At 37.4% G+C, this 15,367-nt stretch overlaps 1 protein-coding gene across 5 annotated transcripts in view; it reads right to left on the bottom strand.

The window, feature by feature from the left end:
* The window catches only part of LOC113042513 (collagen alpha-1(XI) chain), a 62,754-nt gene extending 47,844 nt beyond the window's left edge, over positions 1-14,910 (bottom strand). For all 5 annotated transcript variants that reach the window (XM_026201425.1, XM_026201423.1, XM_026201426.1 and 2 more), the window contains exons 1-5: positions 14,419-14,910; positions 10,102-10,266; positions 9,064-9,277; positions 6,301-6,463; positions 475-600 (exon numbers count right to left, since the gene is read on the bottom strand). In XM_026201425.1, the coding sequence (XP_026057210.1) occupies positions 475-600; positions 6,301-6,463; positions 9,064-9,277; positions 10,102-10,266; positions 14,419-14,539 (789 nt within the window). In that variant the 5' untranslated portion in view covers positions 14,540-14,910. The remainder of the gene's footprint in view (positions 1-474; positions 601-6,300; positions 6,464-9,063; positions 9,278-10,101; positions 10,267-14,418) is intronic.
* Positions 14,911-15,367: the final 457 nt, after the last annotated feature.

Here is a 15,367-nt window from a genome sequence, read left to right as displayed (position 1 = left end):
TAAATTATATGACATTATATTATGTAATACATATATCTAATATCTTTGTAGCATGAGATATTTTATTCAGTCACTATTTCTGACTGTGATATGTTGCTTCTTTTATTTCTTATATAAAATAATAATACTTAAAATATATGATCAAATTTTACTTTTCCATACTGTCTAAAAAAGTCCAACAACAATAATAAAGCACCAAAGTATGATTTTAATTAAAAATGCAGTTTTGATTTGTAATTTTTTTTGCCCACTACATAATTCCTGTACTTGAGTGTTATTTCATAGTTTTGATGACTTGTATATTATTCTAATTTTTGGAAAACAACAATGAAGTTTGAGTCTGTGTGTCCAGTTGTTGGACTGGTAGTGTCAAAAGTATCATCAACATGCCAGACTTCCAGAAACCTTTGGTCTACTGGATACTGCAGGAAAGACCATTTCCTCTGCTGGTCAGAGCAAAAGGTCTATACTAACCTCCTCTCTGGGCTCCTGTGCTTGAAGGGTGTCCTTATGGGGGACGTCACAGTCTGGGCTGTAGTGTTCACAGTAGTCGTAAGCTGCTTTAGGGTCGGCCACAATCAGCAGTTGCTGGATGTCACCCTGAGGGGACGATTGACAGGAAGATACATGAGATACATGTGCCAAAAACACCTCTGTTATTAGTGCAGAGACACATACATGTAACATATTTTCTTCATGCAAAAATAACAAACCCGTCTTATCCTGGTTAGTCAAAACATAATAAAAATACCACTCTTGTTCTGTAAGAAATACATGCAGTTTTGGAATTGCAAGGCAACAAACCACTTTCACAGTGAGGAAAGCAGGTCAGATGGTTCAGGAAATTGCTGCTTTATAAGCAGGTAAATAAAACGTGTTTCATCATGAAACACCTGTAATAGAAACCCACACAGGAAGCTTGCTCTCATATAAAATGCTGCCTGCCTAACAATTCTTATAGGCAACAATACATAAAACCTTCTGGTCAACAACATGTTAAACACATGCATGGTCTGTCTTCCAAATGAGTGAAATCTGTTTCTCGAAATCTGTTGTGTCAATAGCATACATGCATTCTGCACTATAATCAACAACTGGATGATAAAAGACATAATTTACTGAGGTTTTGATTTAAGTGATTACATTTGTGCATTTTAGGCCACATGTTTCTTATGGACTGTAATTATCAGATCCAGATCTTTCTGTTCAAATGCTGGAGTGATTCAGAGTGACCTGGGTCTGTTACGAGGAACAACCATGACTTTAACAGTACAGTACAGTCCACGAGTAGAACTAGGGATGTGTTGGAACCTGAGAGGTCTTTCCTTGGCACTGTCACAAAGAGAGAGAGAGAGAGACTGTGCGATGTAGCAGCAAGGCAACCCCGAAAGATAAAAAAAAAACCCAGCAGGCTTGGACTTGTTATGGACATGTGTGTGTCTGCATGTGTTTTTTGAATTTTTGAAGAATATTCTGGCCTTGTTTTCAATACAATGAAAGTTGAGAAGAAGAGCTTCGCATTTTCAAGCTTCACATTAACAAGTGTTTCAATTATCGACTTAAGTCACCTGATAGTTTTGTTTGAGGTAAAGGATGAAATTTAAGTCGCTGTTAAGTGAAAATCTTGACATCCACCTTTAATCTGAATTGAAAAGTTGATGAAATAAGTAGACTGTGGATGAATATCTAGTGAATCTTTTGTTTACCAAAGAAATAATGTTGCAGATTTAAAACACCATGAGTGATTAAATTAGCATTTTTTGGATGAACTATCACTTTAAATATAACATTATCCTTCACTGTCTCTTCTTAATCATCCACAATAATCTAAATAAATAAAAAAACAATATGATTACAGTTGCTGCAATGCTGTTCCAAGCCATGTTTGCATTGATCACCTGTTGCTCTGTTACATACAGTACGTTTACCAGACCATGAAAGCCAGGATTGGCCCCAAAAAACAGGCTTGGCATTACAGTCTGGTGCTAAGATGGAGGGAAAAACAGGGAGATCAAGCCAGTGGCTGAATAAAAGTGACACGTATTACCTCATTTGTCACCCACAACAACTCTCTGGACCCAGCAGAGCTTTTTCTGAGCAAAGTACGCATGAAATCCTCGTCTAAGACTAGAATCAATTCAAACAAACCCAAGCAAATAATTTAGAAAGATCAAGCCCACCCAGTGATTTACAGTAATGCAATTACATCTGACTTGTATAGAAGCTTTTTTCTGCCATGTAATAAAACATAAAAAAGGTCACTGCAATGTTTTTCTTCAGAATCGTGAGGAAACAACATGAACCAATAGCATCACTCAACAGCTATTTGCTAATGACCCATGAGTGATTCATAAACATCTCAGGTTTGTACTAAGAAGGTTGGTTGTCTTGAAGGTCCAGTGTGTGAAAAACTATTTCAAATGTAGACCCCCAGCATGAGCATACAGTAAACTGTTCAAATAGCAACGTAGCACAGTAGGAAACCTGCCATTAAGCACTGTAATGCCTCAGCTTTACAACATGAGAGAATTTAGTCAGTTTTCCTCAGTCACTTAATTGTACTTAACTGCTCTAATTACAGAACTGGAGCTAGCCAGTGGTGGCGAACACCAAATCGGAAACAAAGGAAGCAGTGAACTTTGATGTACCTGAGCCTAGAGCCGTGAATCAAGCGACCCGGCAACACACCCAACACTATTAGCTACAGTCAACGCTATTTCCTCACATAACAGACAATATAGTAATTAAGATAGCAACCTGGCCATTTAGGAAAAGAAACGTGGATGTGTTTCTGAACTGCCATTCAAAGTGTGTCTACAGCCAATGCAACAATTCAGGCCTTTAGCCAAGCATTTTTGTAGGTTTAATTGATTTGGTAGGGGAGCAGTAGGTATGAGGAGCCCTGCTGGTTGAAGAAAGGTTCTTATTCATTACAGAAATGAGACATGTAGAAAAAAAAATAAAAAATAAACACTATGCCATCTCATATCCTTTTTGTGGGCCACTATCCTGCAAATAGCACATTGTAAACTTTCAAACTCTGCAAAATCAAAGGATTCTTTACAGGGCCTACAAAGTGTTGATTCAAGGCTAGTAAGAGATGTCGCTCCTATGGGTCTGACCAGGTATTTCCTCCATATTTCCCAAAATACACTTCAGAAGTAGCCTTACAGTGGGAACAGGCATAGCGTTCACACTCTCACACAGAGAACTCTCTGTTTTCAACTTTACAAATCCCAAATGACACGCCAAATCTAAATACTGGGCATACCTCTCTCTCTCTCATTCTCTCTGTCTATATGTATATATACATATACATATAAATGCTGATTTAAACAGAGGTAAAAAAATAAGAAACTGAATTACATTTTGACACATTTTTTTTTTACATTAAACTGCTTTTATTACCAAAAGCCCAATAAATCTACTGAAAATATTACATTGCAAAAACATTAGATAAATAAAATAGATTTTATGTTCACAAAATAAGAATTGATTTCAACAATTTATCAATTCCATACTATGTTTTGTTTATGAGTGTCCTCATTTTTGTTAAATTATGGTAATGACTTAAACAAACTAATAAAATGGGAATCATTTGTTAATTCGTGGCCAAATTCTCTTCTCTTTTTTTTTTTTTGTGTGTGTTTGTGTGTGTGTGTGTGTGTGGGGGGGGGGGTCATCTGTGGAGCTCCATAGATATTAAATATTGAGTTTTAAATTGGCATTTTAGTTCATAAATAACTATGAATTGGTCAGTAAGTCACATAGTCACATTCATAATCTGGCCCAAATTCACAGTTCATTTTGAGAACTAATGTTACAAGGTCATCATGTTAACAACAAGAAGTTATTAAAATTACTTGCATTAAAGGAATTTCCGCAACAATATGGGGCAACAAGACATCACTCCCATCCCCCACTGAGTTCGCTTTCCATCACATGGGTAAACACACACCCAAACCCTCCTCCTTACCAAGACGCAAAGCATTTCAATATCACCTGTCAATCGGCCCATTGTACTAAATTATTTACAGCTTTAACTCATTTTGACCCTATACAGTCCACACCGCTTCAATTGTGACTTTTAAGAGAACAAACACACACAAAACACTGTGAAACAGCAGTTACCTTCCAGACACAAGCAACACTTTTGCACCAAAAAACTGTCAAACAGATGTGTTGAAAAGTGCAGAAAGAAGTTGCTAATCAGATCTATTTATATATGTCATAAAGTATCATAACACACATGACTGTGAAAATATTTGAATAGTTTCTGCACTAATCGAGATGATGTCAGGGCTGCTGACTCTCCTTTAAACCTGTAATTTGCCATGTCTGCTAATTAATATTTGGCCTAGAGTTCAGGTCTGAAATAAATATGCCACCCCTTCGGTTTTTATACAGTGCAAAGCGCTTGGCAAAGAAAGTTCTACACTTTTTTTCTGATGCTTTTCAGTCATTAAATCCACATCTTTATCCACACTTTTCAATACCTTAAAACAGCAAACAATAATCAGGTTCTTCTTTTATGATGATGCACATACTGTAGTTTACTGTACAGAATTTACAACATTAACCATGTTGAATGAAAGCCTCGGTTGAGCAATCTGTTAATGAAGAGGACTCTTCTGGCTTTGTGTAGCTTTAATTACAAGGTGAAAGAAGCCTTCAAACAGGAAGCAAGGGAAACCCCGACAACTTAAAGGTAAACAGTGACACAAGGCTTGTCTGTCTTATACTAAGCAAGCTCATGTCCAGAGGGACAAATTTTCACCTCTGCCATTACGAAAATGATCTCTGATAGTAGTCAAATCTACAGAATGTGGACACAGCCTTATTCTCATAGTCTTTAAAACAATGTAAGTGCATGTATCGCTAAAGTGGAAATTAACAACAAAGGCCAAATTAGGCTACTGAACAAAGACTCCACATACCATAATGTTACATAAAAAGATGCTTAAGACAGGTTTCCATAGAGATCTTTCTCATGGAGCTATAAAAGACAATAATGAATGGGATGCTAAGGCAAATAGCTAGCTCGTGGCAAACAATGCTAAGACCTACATAGCATCCCACAAACTAGTTTGAACTACACAGTTGCTTAACCCTCAGAAACTCATGAAATTTTCAGAGTCTTTGAAATTGGGCAACTTTCACAACTGCAAATTTAAAAAGGCAGTCACCACATTTAGCATGACTTTAGCATGCTGGGTCGCTCAGAATGTAGATCTATTCCTGATGCTGAAAAACAAACAAACAAACAAAACAAGCTTAGCTGGGGCGTGATTCCTAAAAGCAACTATGGCAGCAAGTTCTGTCATAGCCAATAGTTCAGTGGAATTAGCGACCATAAGCTAACAATGCTTTTGGGAAACAGCACCTGGTTGGCTGGTTTTAGCTGGCTCGTTTTAGAGGGGGTTTGACAACTTCTTTAGGTGGTCACAAAGGTTTTAGCTGGTCAGGCTGGGAGACCAGCTGACCAACCATCTGAACACCAACTTGACCAGTTTAAACCAGCTAAGACAGCTGGGACACTGTTACTATGATACAAGTGAATAAAATAGGAATTTAAAAGGATAGTCCACACAAATTTTTTTATTCTGTCATCATTTACTCACTCGAATGTCTTTCTTTGTTCTGTGCATGAACATAAAAGAAGATATTTTGAAGAGCAACCTGCTAACCGAACTGTTTCAGTTCCCATTTACTTTCATTATATGGACAAAAAGTACAATGGACGTAAATTTTGAAGAACATTCTTCGAAATATCTTCTTTTGTGTTTTACAGAAAAAAGTCCTCCAGGCTTGTTACAACATGAGGGTTAAATTATAGGGATAAATTATGTTTTCATTCATCAGAATTTAAATTTTTCACTTTTTAACCGACTGTGTTGAAATTTCACTGAAGTGAGTTTCTGAGGGTTAAATACTTTAGACGAGATGTATGCGTGCATGCAGGGCCATTTAATCTACTAGATGGACAAAAGGAAATACCATCTTATCCGCAGTCCAAAACTTCTCAGCAGGACCCCTTTTTTTTTGTTTTTTTTGTATTAACAGGGCTGTTGATTTCTCCCCCATGCTAGTTTTATTTGTCATTAAATGGGCTTGAAAAAAGTATGTGTAGACCCCCGGAGCTTAATTATAAATTAAGCTATAGTTTGCTCTTCTGTTCTCAAATGAACAGATGTTGTTCTAATAATGTTAGATGCATTAAATACACGTCAGTTTATACTTGATCACACCATCAGGCCGACACCAGTGTGGTGCATTAATGCAATGACTACATGACTTTACCTCAAACGCTTCTTCATCCAGGATCCTGGTTCCAAAAACGGTTATACCACTGGTGTCAATTCCAGCATGGTCACTCCTGCCCAAGGGCTTTGTCAGTTTCTTCTTGCAGTCAACAATGATGGTCACGGTCTTCTTCTCAACACTGATGCCTACACGATGCCACCTGCGATGAACAGGAGGAGTAGGTAATTACAATCCCAGCAAATGGTTAAAGGCCTCCACACGTGAGACGCGCCTTACTTTAAAACCTTAGACAATTTGCTTTCATTCTTGAGATATAACATTCCTGAGTGGACCACATTCCAGCCTTCAAACTTTGGCCTTGTTTAACACTGGATTAGACTCATTAAACTCTAGACCAAATCCCCTCTGTGAGTTATTCAGCATGACAGACACCGTGAACATTGTAAAAAGTGTGTCTCAGGAAGGTATGACTGAGAAACTGAACTGTAGAGTCAAAACACTGAGCTGCGGAGGGAAATTGTTGTACAGGTTTGCGGTAAGAAACCACAGCAAGATTTCAAAGGCGTATCAAAGGCACCCACAAGGGTGATCAATTTCCCATAATCCACTTCATTAGAAAGAAAAACCTTTATTCTGGCCCTTGTCTTTAATGTACTTGGCAAACTTGAACCGAGACAAGCTTTACTGTGTCTGGAGACCAACATTTCTGGATAATTTAGCTGCTAACAGAATACAATTTACATAGTTAAGAGCGATTATGTGAATGATTGATAGATGTGTGACAGTGTAAAACCACAATATCACACCTTTAGGCATTAAAACATCCTGGGAATATTCTAGAACTTTAGTTTTAACCCCTGGACTCACCACATGCAATGATTTAAAGTCACAAAGTTTCCCAAAGGACATACTGCGCTGTCTTTCCAAGTGCCATTTTCATGAATTATGCTGAAAACACACTGTTGCACTTTCTGATTATAATGCTGTAAACAACCCATTTAACACAAATTCTTTTCAGATTCTTTATCACATTTCCGTCATGACCAACTGTAATTTTATGTCTCTGAGGAAGAGAAACCACAAAAGCATATGAAAGTTATATTAAAATGGTGATAGCTAATCTGTTTAGCTGTACAAATGATTTTTGAAAGCCACTTTTAACCCTAATTCTTCCTGCATGAGGGAACTGGAATGACAGAATTAGCCCAATTGGTGTATTTAACCTCAAATCCTCGTCAGCACTATAATCAACATAAGCACTATAATCCCTCATGGAAATATTGCTGTTTTTACAGCAAAACACCCCACTAAACTGATACCTACAATAAATCCTGTTAAAATCTAATATGACAAAGCACGTCCATTGCTGTCAATTCATTTTAGCGCTTGGGGATTTCTAATTAAGTCTAAATGGGTATCAGGACAATAAAAAGCATTTGAAATGTTAAATGCACATTTTAATACAATCACTATTTTCTAAGGAAGCATTTTACATCTTAGACCAAATAAATATAAAAAAAGTAATATTCATAATTGCTACAATTTTTACAGCTGTGACTTTATGCATTGCAAATTGACCTTTTATCTCATAATTGTTACTTCGTTTCTCATAAATGTGACTCTGTATCTCATAATGTGACTTTTGTCTTGTTTTGTAATTCTGACATCATCACTCACAATTTTGACTTATACCTATATAGTACATCTCAGGTGCATTCCTTTCTTATAACTGTGACTTTATGACTCATAACTGTGACTATATTTCACAATGTGACTTTTTATCTCAAAATTATTAATTTGTTTATCAAAAACATGACTTTATTTCTCAATATGACTTTTTTTTTGTAATTGTGACTTTGTTTCACAACTGTTCCACTGTATCTTATAATGTTTTGTAGAATTTTGTTTCATAATTGTTATTGTATTTCTCGAAAATTTGACTTTATATATCATAATGTGATTTTGATGAGATGTTACTTTATTTCTAGCAACAGTGTTTTGAATATATTGATTTTTTTCCTCTTGTAATTGTGATTTTTTTTTCTCACGACAATGTCTTTATCTCACAATATGACCTTTTTATATACATTTGAATTTATATTTCACAATGTGACTTTTTATCTTGTGGATGTGACTTTATTCCTCAAAACTGACTTTATTCCTAATAATGTGGATTTATCTCATAATTGTGTCTTTATTTCTCACTGTAACTACACATATCATGTGACTTTTTATTTAATAACTGTGACTTTATTATTATTATTATTATTTTTACTTTGAGACAGGAACAGGCTTCCATAAATATATCTTAATGTTGGTAAGAGCTTCCTGATGATGTTATTCAAGAGGTTAATTTCTGAGGTCATGCATCTGCCCCAATGGATCCAACTGTACATCTTTCTAAAATAACAGTCCCCCGAAAGATCACTGCTGAGGTCAGATCACCTACGGCCCTGTCTGCTTCACTCCATCAGTCCAGAGTCACAATGAGATCTCCTCTGGCTCGCCTCACAGAAGAAACCACACATAACTAATGCTTCAACAGACACCTGAAATTCTGATTTGTCTACTTGTTAACTCTCGTCAACCGAAATGACTCTAAAACAGAAATATCTTCCTCCACATTTGATCGCTCAGGACTACTGTGTAAAACTCCAGGCTGGCAACAAATGACTTCCTGCTGATGACTGACCTCTGTCTGACCCTGTCTGGAGTCAGTCTCATTCTCTGTCTCTGTGGATGGATCTAAACAGCCTTAAAAAGGCTGCTGCACATTCAGCTTCGTGCTTTGTGACTTACTTTCCGTCGGCCAGGTTGAGGGAGCGGAACAGTGGGTAATCCTCCGGGGCAGGCTTGCCTGTCTGATCCTCGTACAGGAAGACAGGTGAGCGGCCCACCTCCACGCCTAGTTGCTGGACGCCTTTCTCGTTGTAGATGGACAAAAGGAAGGACTGGATTCCAGCTTTGGGCTTGATGGTGGTTAGGATGGAAAAGTCTTCAGGGAACACACCATCTAGAACACAGCACAGACCGAAAACAAGCTCACTGAAGGGTTCACTGGGTTTTTAAAGTCCATCCAAACAGCTAATTGCAATCTTAGAACTGGAAACATAATGGAGGACTAGAAGTGCCACTTAAAAACTAAATAAAGGAATGAACTGAGTATTACAAAAATACAAATGTAACTAAAAAAATAGGCCATTAATGGCACAAAATTAGAAAAAAGTTGAAATAAGATTTGATATTTTATTTAAAAGACCATTAATATCCAGCTAAATAGGGGTGATGCAAGAAACTTGATAATAAACACCAGACACATGGCATTATATAGGCTGAACAGATATTAACAAGTAATAAACATGCATCTGTTTTCCACCATATAAAGAAACATCTGCAACTTTATAACCTTGTTCCGATTACATAATGCATCTCAAACCTATCCTAAAAACTCAGAGGACTTAGATTATTTTTTTTATTTGTACATAAATGAGCAGCTTGGACATTCTTCAAAACATCTTCTTTTGTGTTGCCCAAAAGTAAGAAAGTAATTTGGAATGACACAAGGCTGTGTAAATGATGACAGAATTTAAATTTTTGAGTGAACTATCGCTTTAAAATTTTCTGTTCATTTCTTATGCAACTAAGCAGACAAGCCATGCTGTGGTCAAGAGATTTCAGCCAAGTTCTCCTGCCGCTTAACAATACAAGCGTCTGAGTGAAACATGGCCCTGCACAATCAGGGATGGCATCTGCTGTCAAAAGCCTTGGCAACCACAACAAAGGGGCACATTTAAACGGAGGGAGGATATGGAGACATGTTCATGGGGTTCAGCTTACCTGGGAAAAGCTGCTTGGTTGGGGCACTGATCTGGGCATTCTTGCCTATTTTGTAGGCCGTGTCCGGCTGTGATGCTCTTCGGTTTGTGCAAAATCCTGAAGTTTTCTCTACTCCTTCTGGGACAGTGGGAAATTCTAATACTTTTAGGACATCCACAGGTTCTGCTGTATGGGGTAGAAAATATACACAAAAATGTTAACAAATAAATAAGGAGAAATCCATTCAATGTTTAGTAGATAATCTTTTTTATAATAATACGTTTAAATATATTTTTTTTTATTTAAACTGAACTGAAAAATGTGTTTTTATAATTTTAACTTAAACTTAGAATTACACTAGTTTATTTTAAATAATAATTTAGTATAAAATTCTAGGATAAAATTTAAAAAGCATCTAAAATGTTAAAGATTTTGCTGCTTATATTAAATTTAATGATTACCTATGAAGTTTCTCTAATTGGTATTAAAGCCCTATAATAGGTTGTGGATGGTAAGTTTAATAAAAATTCAGTCAAATGAACCAATCTATGACCAGAGAGAGTGTATCACATTTAACATTGATTTTTGACCCACAACCACAAAAAATAAGCCAATATTTGAAATTCAATTTGTTTTACTTGGCTATGCGACCAAACTCACATCATTGGTTCTTCCTATGAGATCTGACCCTTGTAAACTCTATGGATGATACTTCAGCAACAGCTGGGTTAAGTAAACTTGAACAAACGGTTTCATTATGGCAAACGAAGCGAGATGAAAGACAAACACTGTTCACCCCGGATCACCCAAGAACTCAAAACCTTAGAAAGCACCATTGAGAAGAGTTTCTTTATGATTCATTGTGAATGTATGGCACATGTTTGGCCGTTGGGTGTTATCCAGAGTCTACCAACAGTGCCATATGTGTCTTCTGGGACTTGAGTGAATCTTTGGCATCTACCACATAAAACTGAACACTCAAACCGCCAAAAATAAAAGGCTGCTATACGTCACAATAGGCTGGACTCATCCGAGGGAGGTCTAAAATGCTGTAATAAAAACGCTGAGGCATTCTCACTGTGAAGAAAACATTTACCACCCCATTTCAATCTCTAAAAGGCGAAGCTGATGATCCATTCTTCTGCAGGTTCTTTGTGCTGAATGAAAAGATTCCCCACTATACCTCAAACTCAACCAATACAATGACAGAGCTGAGAAGGAGAGTTGTTGTGAGGGATCTTCTGGAGTCGTTCTCCACAGCCTCAGGCCTCATATATTCCAGATGTGGTGCTGCAGCCCGAGTCTGACCTTTTGCCATGCAAGTACCAAAGAAAAACGTCAATACTCCTAAATCCTTCAGAAAACCAACTGAGAATGTGCCATCGTTAGGAGAGTGCAGCTGATGACCTAGTGCGATTTTAACCAGACTGCCGTGCAAACACACACGCTGGTCTTTTTCACTGTCATTCTTTGCATTAGACAGACTGGTGTGTGTGTGTGTGTGTGTTTGTGTGTGTGTGCGGGAGAGAAGGTTGATTAGACATTGAGTGTGAATGTAGAAGGAGGTACTAACTGAGAGAGAGAGAGTTGCACATCATCAAGATCATAAACCTGCCATCATTTGATTCTACCGAACACTCGTGAGTGGGAGGGGCTTTTACTTTCATTAAGAAAGTCACTGTTATGGTAACAGATGTAGAGTTAAAATAACCCAATGGATATGTTTTCATAGGGTCCATAGAAATGCATTTAGAATATTTTTCAAATTTCCTTTTTTAGGGTGATGTTAAATGGAAGAAGCTGGGGACCTTTTTACCTGCTGCTCCTTGAGACTCTAATAATGAATTCAGGCAGAATCACTCTCTCTCTTTTTCATCCTCTATCTCTCACTCTCTCTCTCTCCCCCTTCTCTTCTCACTCTCCCCTCTTTGACACATGTGTGCCGCTTGAACAAGACCGCATTATGCCACAGGCTCTCTGAGAGGCAACCTCACTGACGGAATTTTTTTGGAAAAAATTTTTTCCCCATGACCCCCCCCCCCCCCTTCATGACTGTAGAGAAACTTCAAAGAACAATAAAGCCTTTCAACCATCTGCCTCCCAATACTGTTCTGTTCACCTCATATTCCAGTATTAAAGGGACAGTTCAGCCACTTTTGTTACAGATAGTCTCCCTCATGTTGTTCCAAACCCTTTCTTTCTTGAGTGGATAACTTAAGAAGCAGAATGGAGGTGGATGAGGACCTGATATAGACAGCTGTAGACAACATAGAGACTAAGTTTATGCTCATGGAACAATACTTTAGTTGTATATAAAAGAATAGCTTGGTATTTCAACAATAATATAAACATCTAATTTTGTGTTCCAGGAAACAAAAAAAAGTCTCACAGGTTTTGAACAACATGAAATTAAGCCAGTGATGATGGATTGTTCTGGAACTTTTTATCGGAAGAACAGCATGCAATTATGTTACATCAAAATGTTTGAAAAAAGAAAAGAAATAAAAGACTGAACCACATTTCTATCCTACAAACATGCATAGAGTTTCATCACTAAAGCATGACTCGTGAATGCAGCCCAAATGTTCTTGAGACCTTGTTGGCAACGTCTACAATAAAAGTAAGCAAAGATTTCTGAAATGTGTGCATTGTCTGAAGGAATGCACATCTGAGGTTCCTCAGCCTGAGGGGCTGAGAAAACATGTCAGTACACTGCCAGCTCAGGAGGGCATCCTACAGAAATGCCTACAGTAGGGAAGTATCGCACAGTTTTGGAAGTCAAATGAGATTAATACATTTTAAGATTCATCATCAGCTTTGATAGACCAAAGAGGGTTATTAAGCTCGGATCGCTTACACATTTTAGTCACATTCAAGCAGTCTTAAGGAAATGTAGTAAATGAGAACAACGGCACTCTATTATCTTATTTACACCTGTCATTTCCGAACAACATAAATGCCTACTTTAATTTGTTAAGGACCTTTGTTCCTGCAAGGCTGAGCGAGACCTATCATAAGGCCAGGCTGGGGCCCCTGAATGGCTTCAGGCCCTTTGAAGCTTCTAAAATAATAGGGATGAGCAGAGAGGACAGTCATCAAATAACGGGAAGGCACTAAGTGAAGAACCATTCCCACTGGGAAACTCAGCGTGAAGACTGGGAGACATGGGAGTCACAGTGTTGCAAAAGCCCCTGCTTGGGCTTCAGTGGAACTAGGGGTGATTTTGTGATCTATGCTAATTCATTACCCAGTGGAAATTGTGGTGCTAAACCACTTTGACTCCAAAATGCTAAAAAGTGTATAGGATATGTACATAATATATATATATTATAACTATACACATGTAGGTATTCATAATCAAATCACTTTTTTCACTTATGATCAATAAATCAGTCACGCCCATTGTAAATTGGACCTCCTAGGTCTCATTTTAATATAAATCAAATTCCTATCATAATTAATGATATTTTAATTTAAAACTAGAACACTAGAACACTGAAGTCTTGTGAGTATACATTAGTATATCAATTACTGGCAATCAAAATGTAGCTTTCTTTGAATACACACAATTAAGCTCACAATCCCATCCCTAAAATCACACCATTCAAGCAGATACTTTACATTTTCTTTCCCTAAAAAATTAAGGCATGGGTGTAAAACCCTGAGGAACTGCACCCTGCTAACCGTGTCCACACACACCTAATGGACCACAGGTTCAAACAAAGAGCTTTGTTCCCCAGAAGTAAACCCTAAAGTGTCCCTCCATGACACTCTCTTGACACATTCCCCCTCTCCACCCTCCCATAGAGTTTATTAGACTAGAAAATATGCAGAGAAAAAATGCATGTCTTTTTGAATTAAAGATTAGGAATATGCAAATTAAATGGACAGATGGTGAACAAACCAAGTCTTGCGGTAAACGGTAAACAGGTTGATACTTTACTAACTGCTTCAAAGTATAGGATCATGATCCAAAGTGTAGGTTTGTTATGCACAGACTATAGATACAGTCTCTAAAGCCTGAATTAACTTTATCTGTTATATGTGCATAAAATTGCATTAATAAATGTATTGAATGCTCTTTGGGGGAACTAGTGGTTTTATTTTAACGAACTCCGCAGACTCTTCTTCTTTTTAAAATAAAGTTATATATATATATATATATACTTCTTGGGCACTGGTAATATTGGATCTCACAGCACACACACACATACGGGATGCAGATCTGCGATCACCTGTCTAAATCAAACGCGTAAAAATCCGCAGGCGCAAAAGCGCATCGCCTATCTGACAGTCCCTACAACTTCATCAAAAGTTTGGAAGTCTATCTTTCCTTACCTGCTCTGACATTTGGAGCCTGCAGAACCAGGACGAGGGAAACTGTGATGAATTTGAAAACAGTGGAATCCAAAAGCCACCTTTTCGTTTTCCACATTGGGGACCACCTTGGCCTCTCCATGGTCGGGCGCCCACAAATGTGTACAAAACCCAGGGCGACCTCTGCTAATTTGAAAATGATGTCCCTTCTACAATCCCAAATGTGCCCGATCTGCTCTAAACAGCCATAGATGAAGGGTATTATGTCTCGCCGGGCCCCCTTCGATCCTCCTTTTCTTGCGCCCAGCCTTCAGACTGAAGGGATTCGGGCTTTAATCAAAATGAGACGCGGAGCGCTCGATCGCCTCACCGTCAAGAGGGCTGGACCCAGTCCCTGAATTACAGGAAAATGACAAGGAAAAAATACCCCGATTAGCAAATCACGGGGCTTAAAGTTGGCCAGGGATCCACCCATCAGTTTTCCTAAGCCTCCCCTGGTCACCCTCTTGCGCGTCCCCCTATGAAAACCGGTAGAAATTCCCCCGGAGTAGCCTGGGAATGAGAGAGAGAGAGAGAGAGAGAGAGAGAGAGAGAGAGAGGGAGCATGCAAGCAATTCCAAATGTTTGTTAGGTTTCGGATTAGGGCATATTATGCAGTTCAGTTTGCATTACCAACAAAACAGTGTATATATATATATATATATATATATATATATATATATATATATATATATATATATATATATATATATATATAGTATAATCTCCAAATTGACGATTTGGTCAGTTGTATTATTTTATTTTGTATGAATATATATATATATATATATATATATATATATATATATATATATATATATATATATATATATATATATATATATATATATATATATATATATATAAAATAATTTTTTTTTTTTTTTTTTTTTTTTAGTTCTTAGCTATTTAAGAGCCTGGACACGAACTT

Source organism: Carassius auratus, chromosome 24, assembly GCF_003368295.1.
Source record: "Carassius auratus strain Wakin chromosome 24, ASM336829v1, whole genome shotgun sequence".
In the NCBI taxonomy this organism is placed as follows: domain Eukaryota; kingdom Metazoa; phylum Chordata; class Actinopteri; order Cypriniformes; family Cyprinidae; genus Carassius; species Carassius auratus.
The sequence above is the reverse complement of the archived record's forward strand: the minus strand, read 5'-3'. Positions and strand labels throughout refer to the sequence as shown.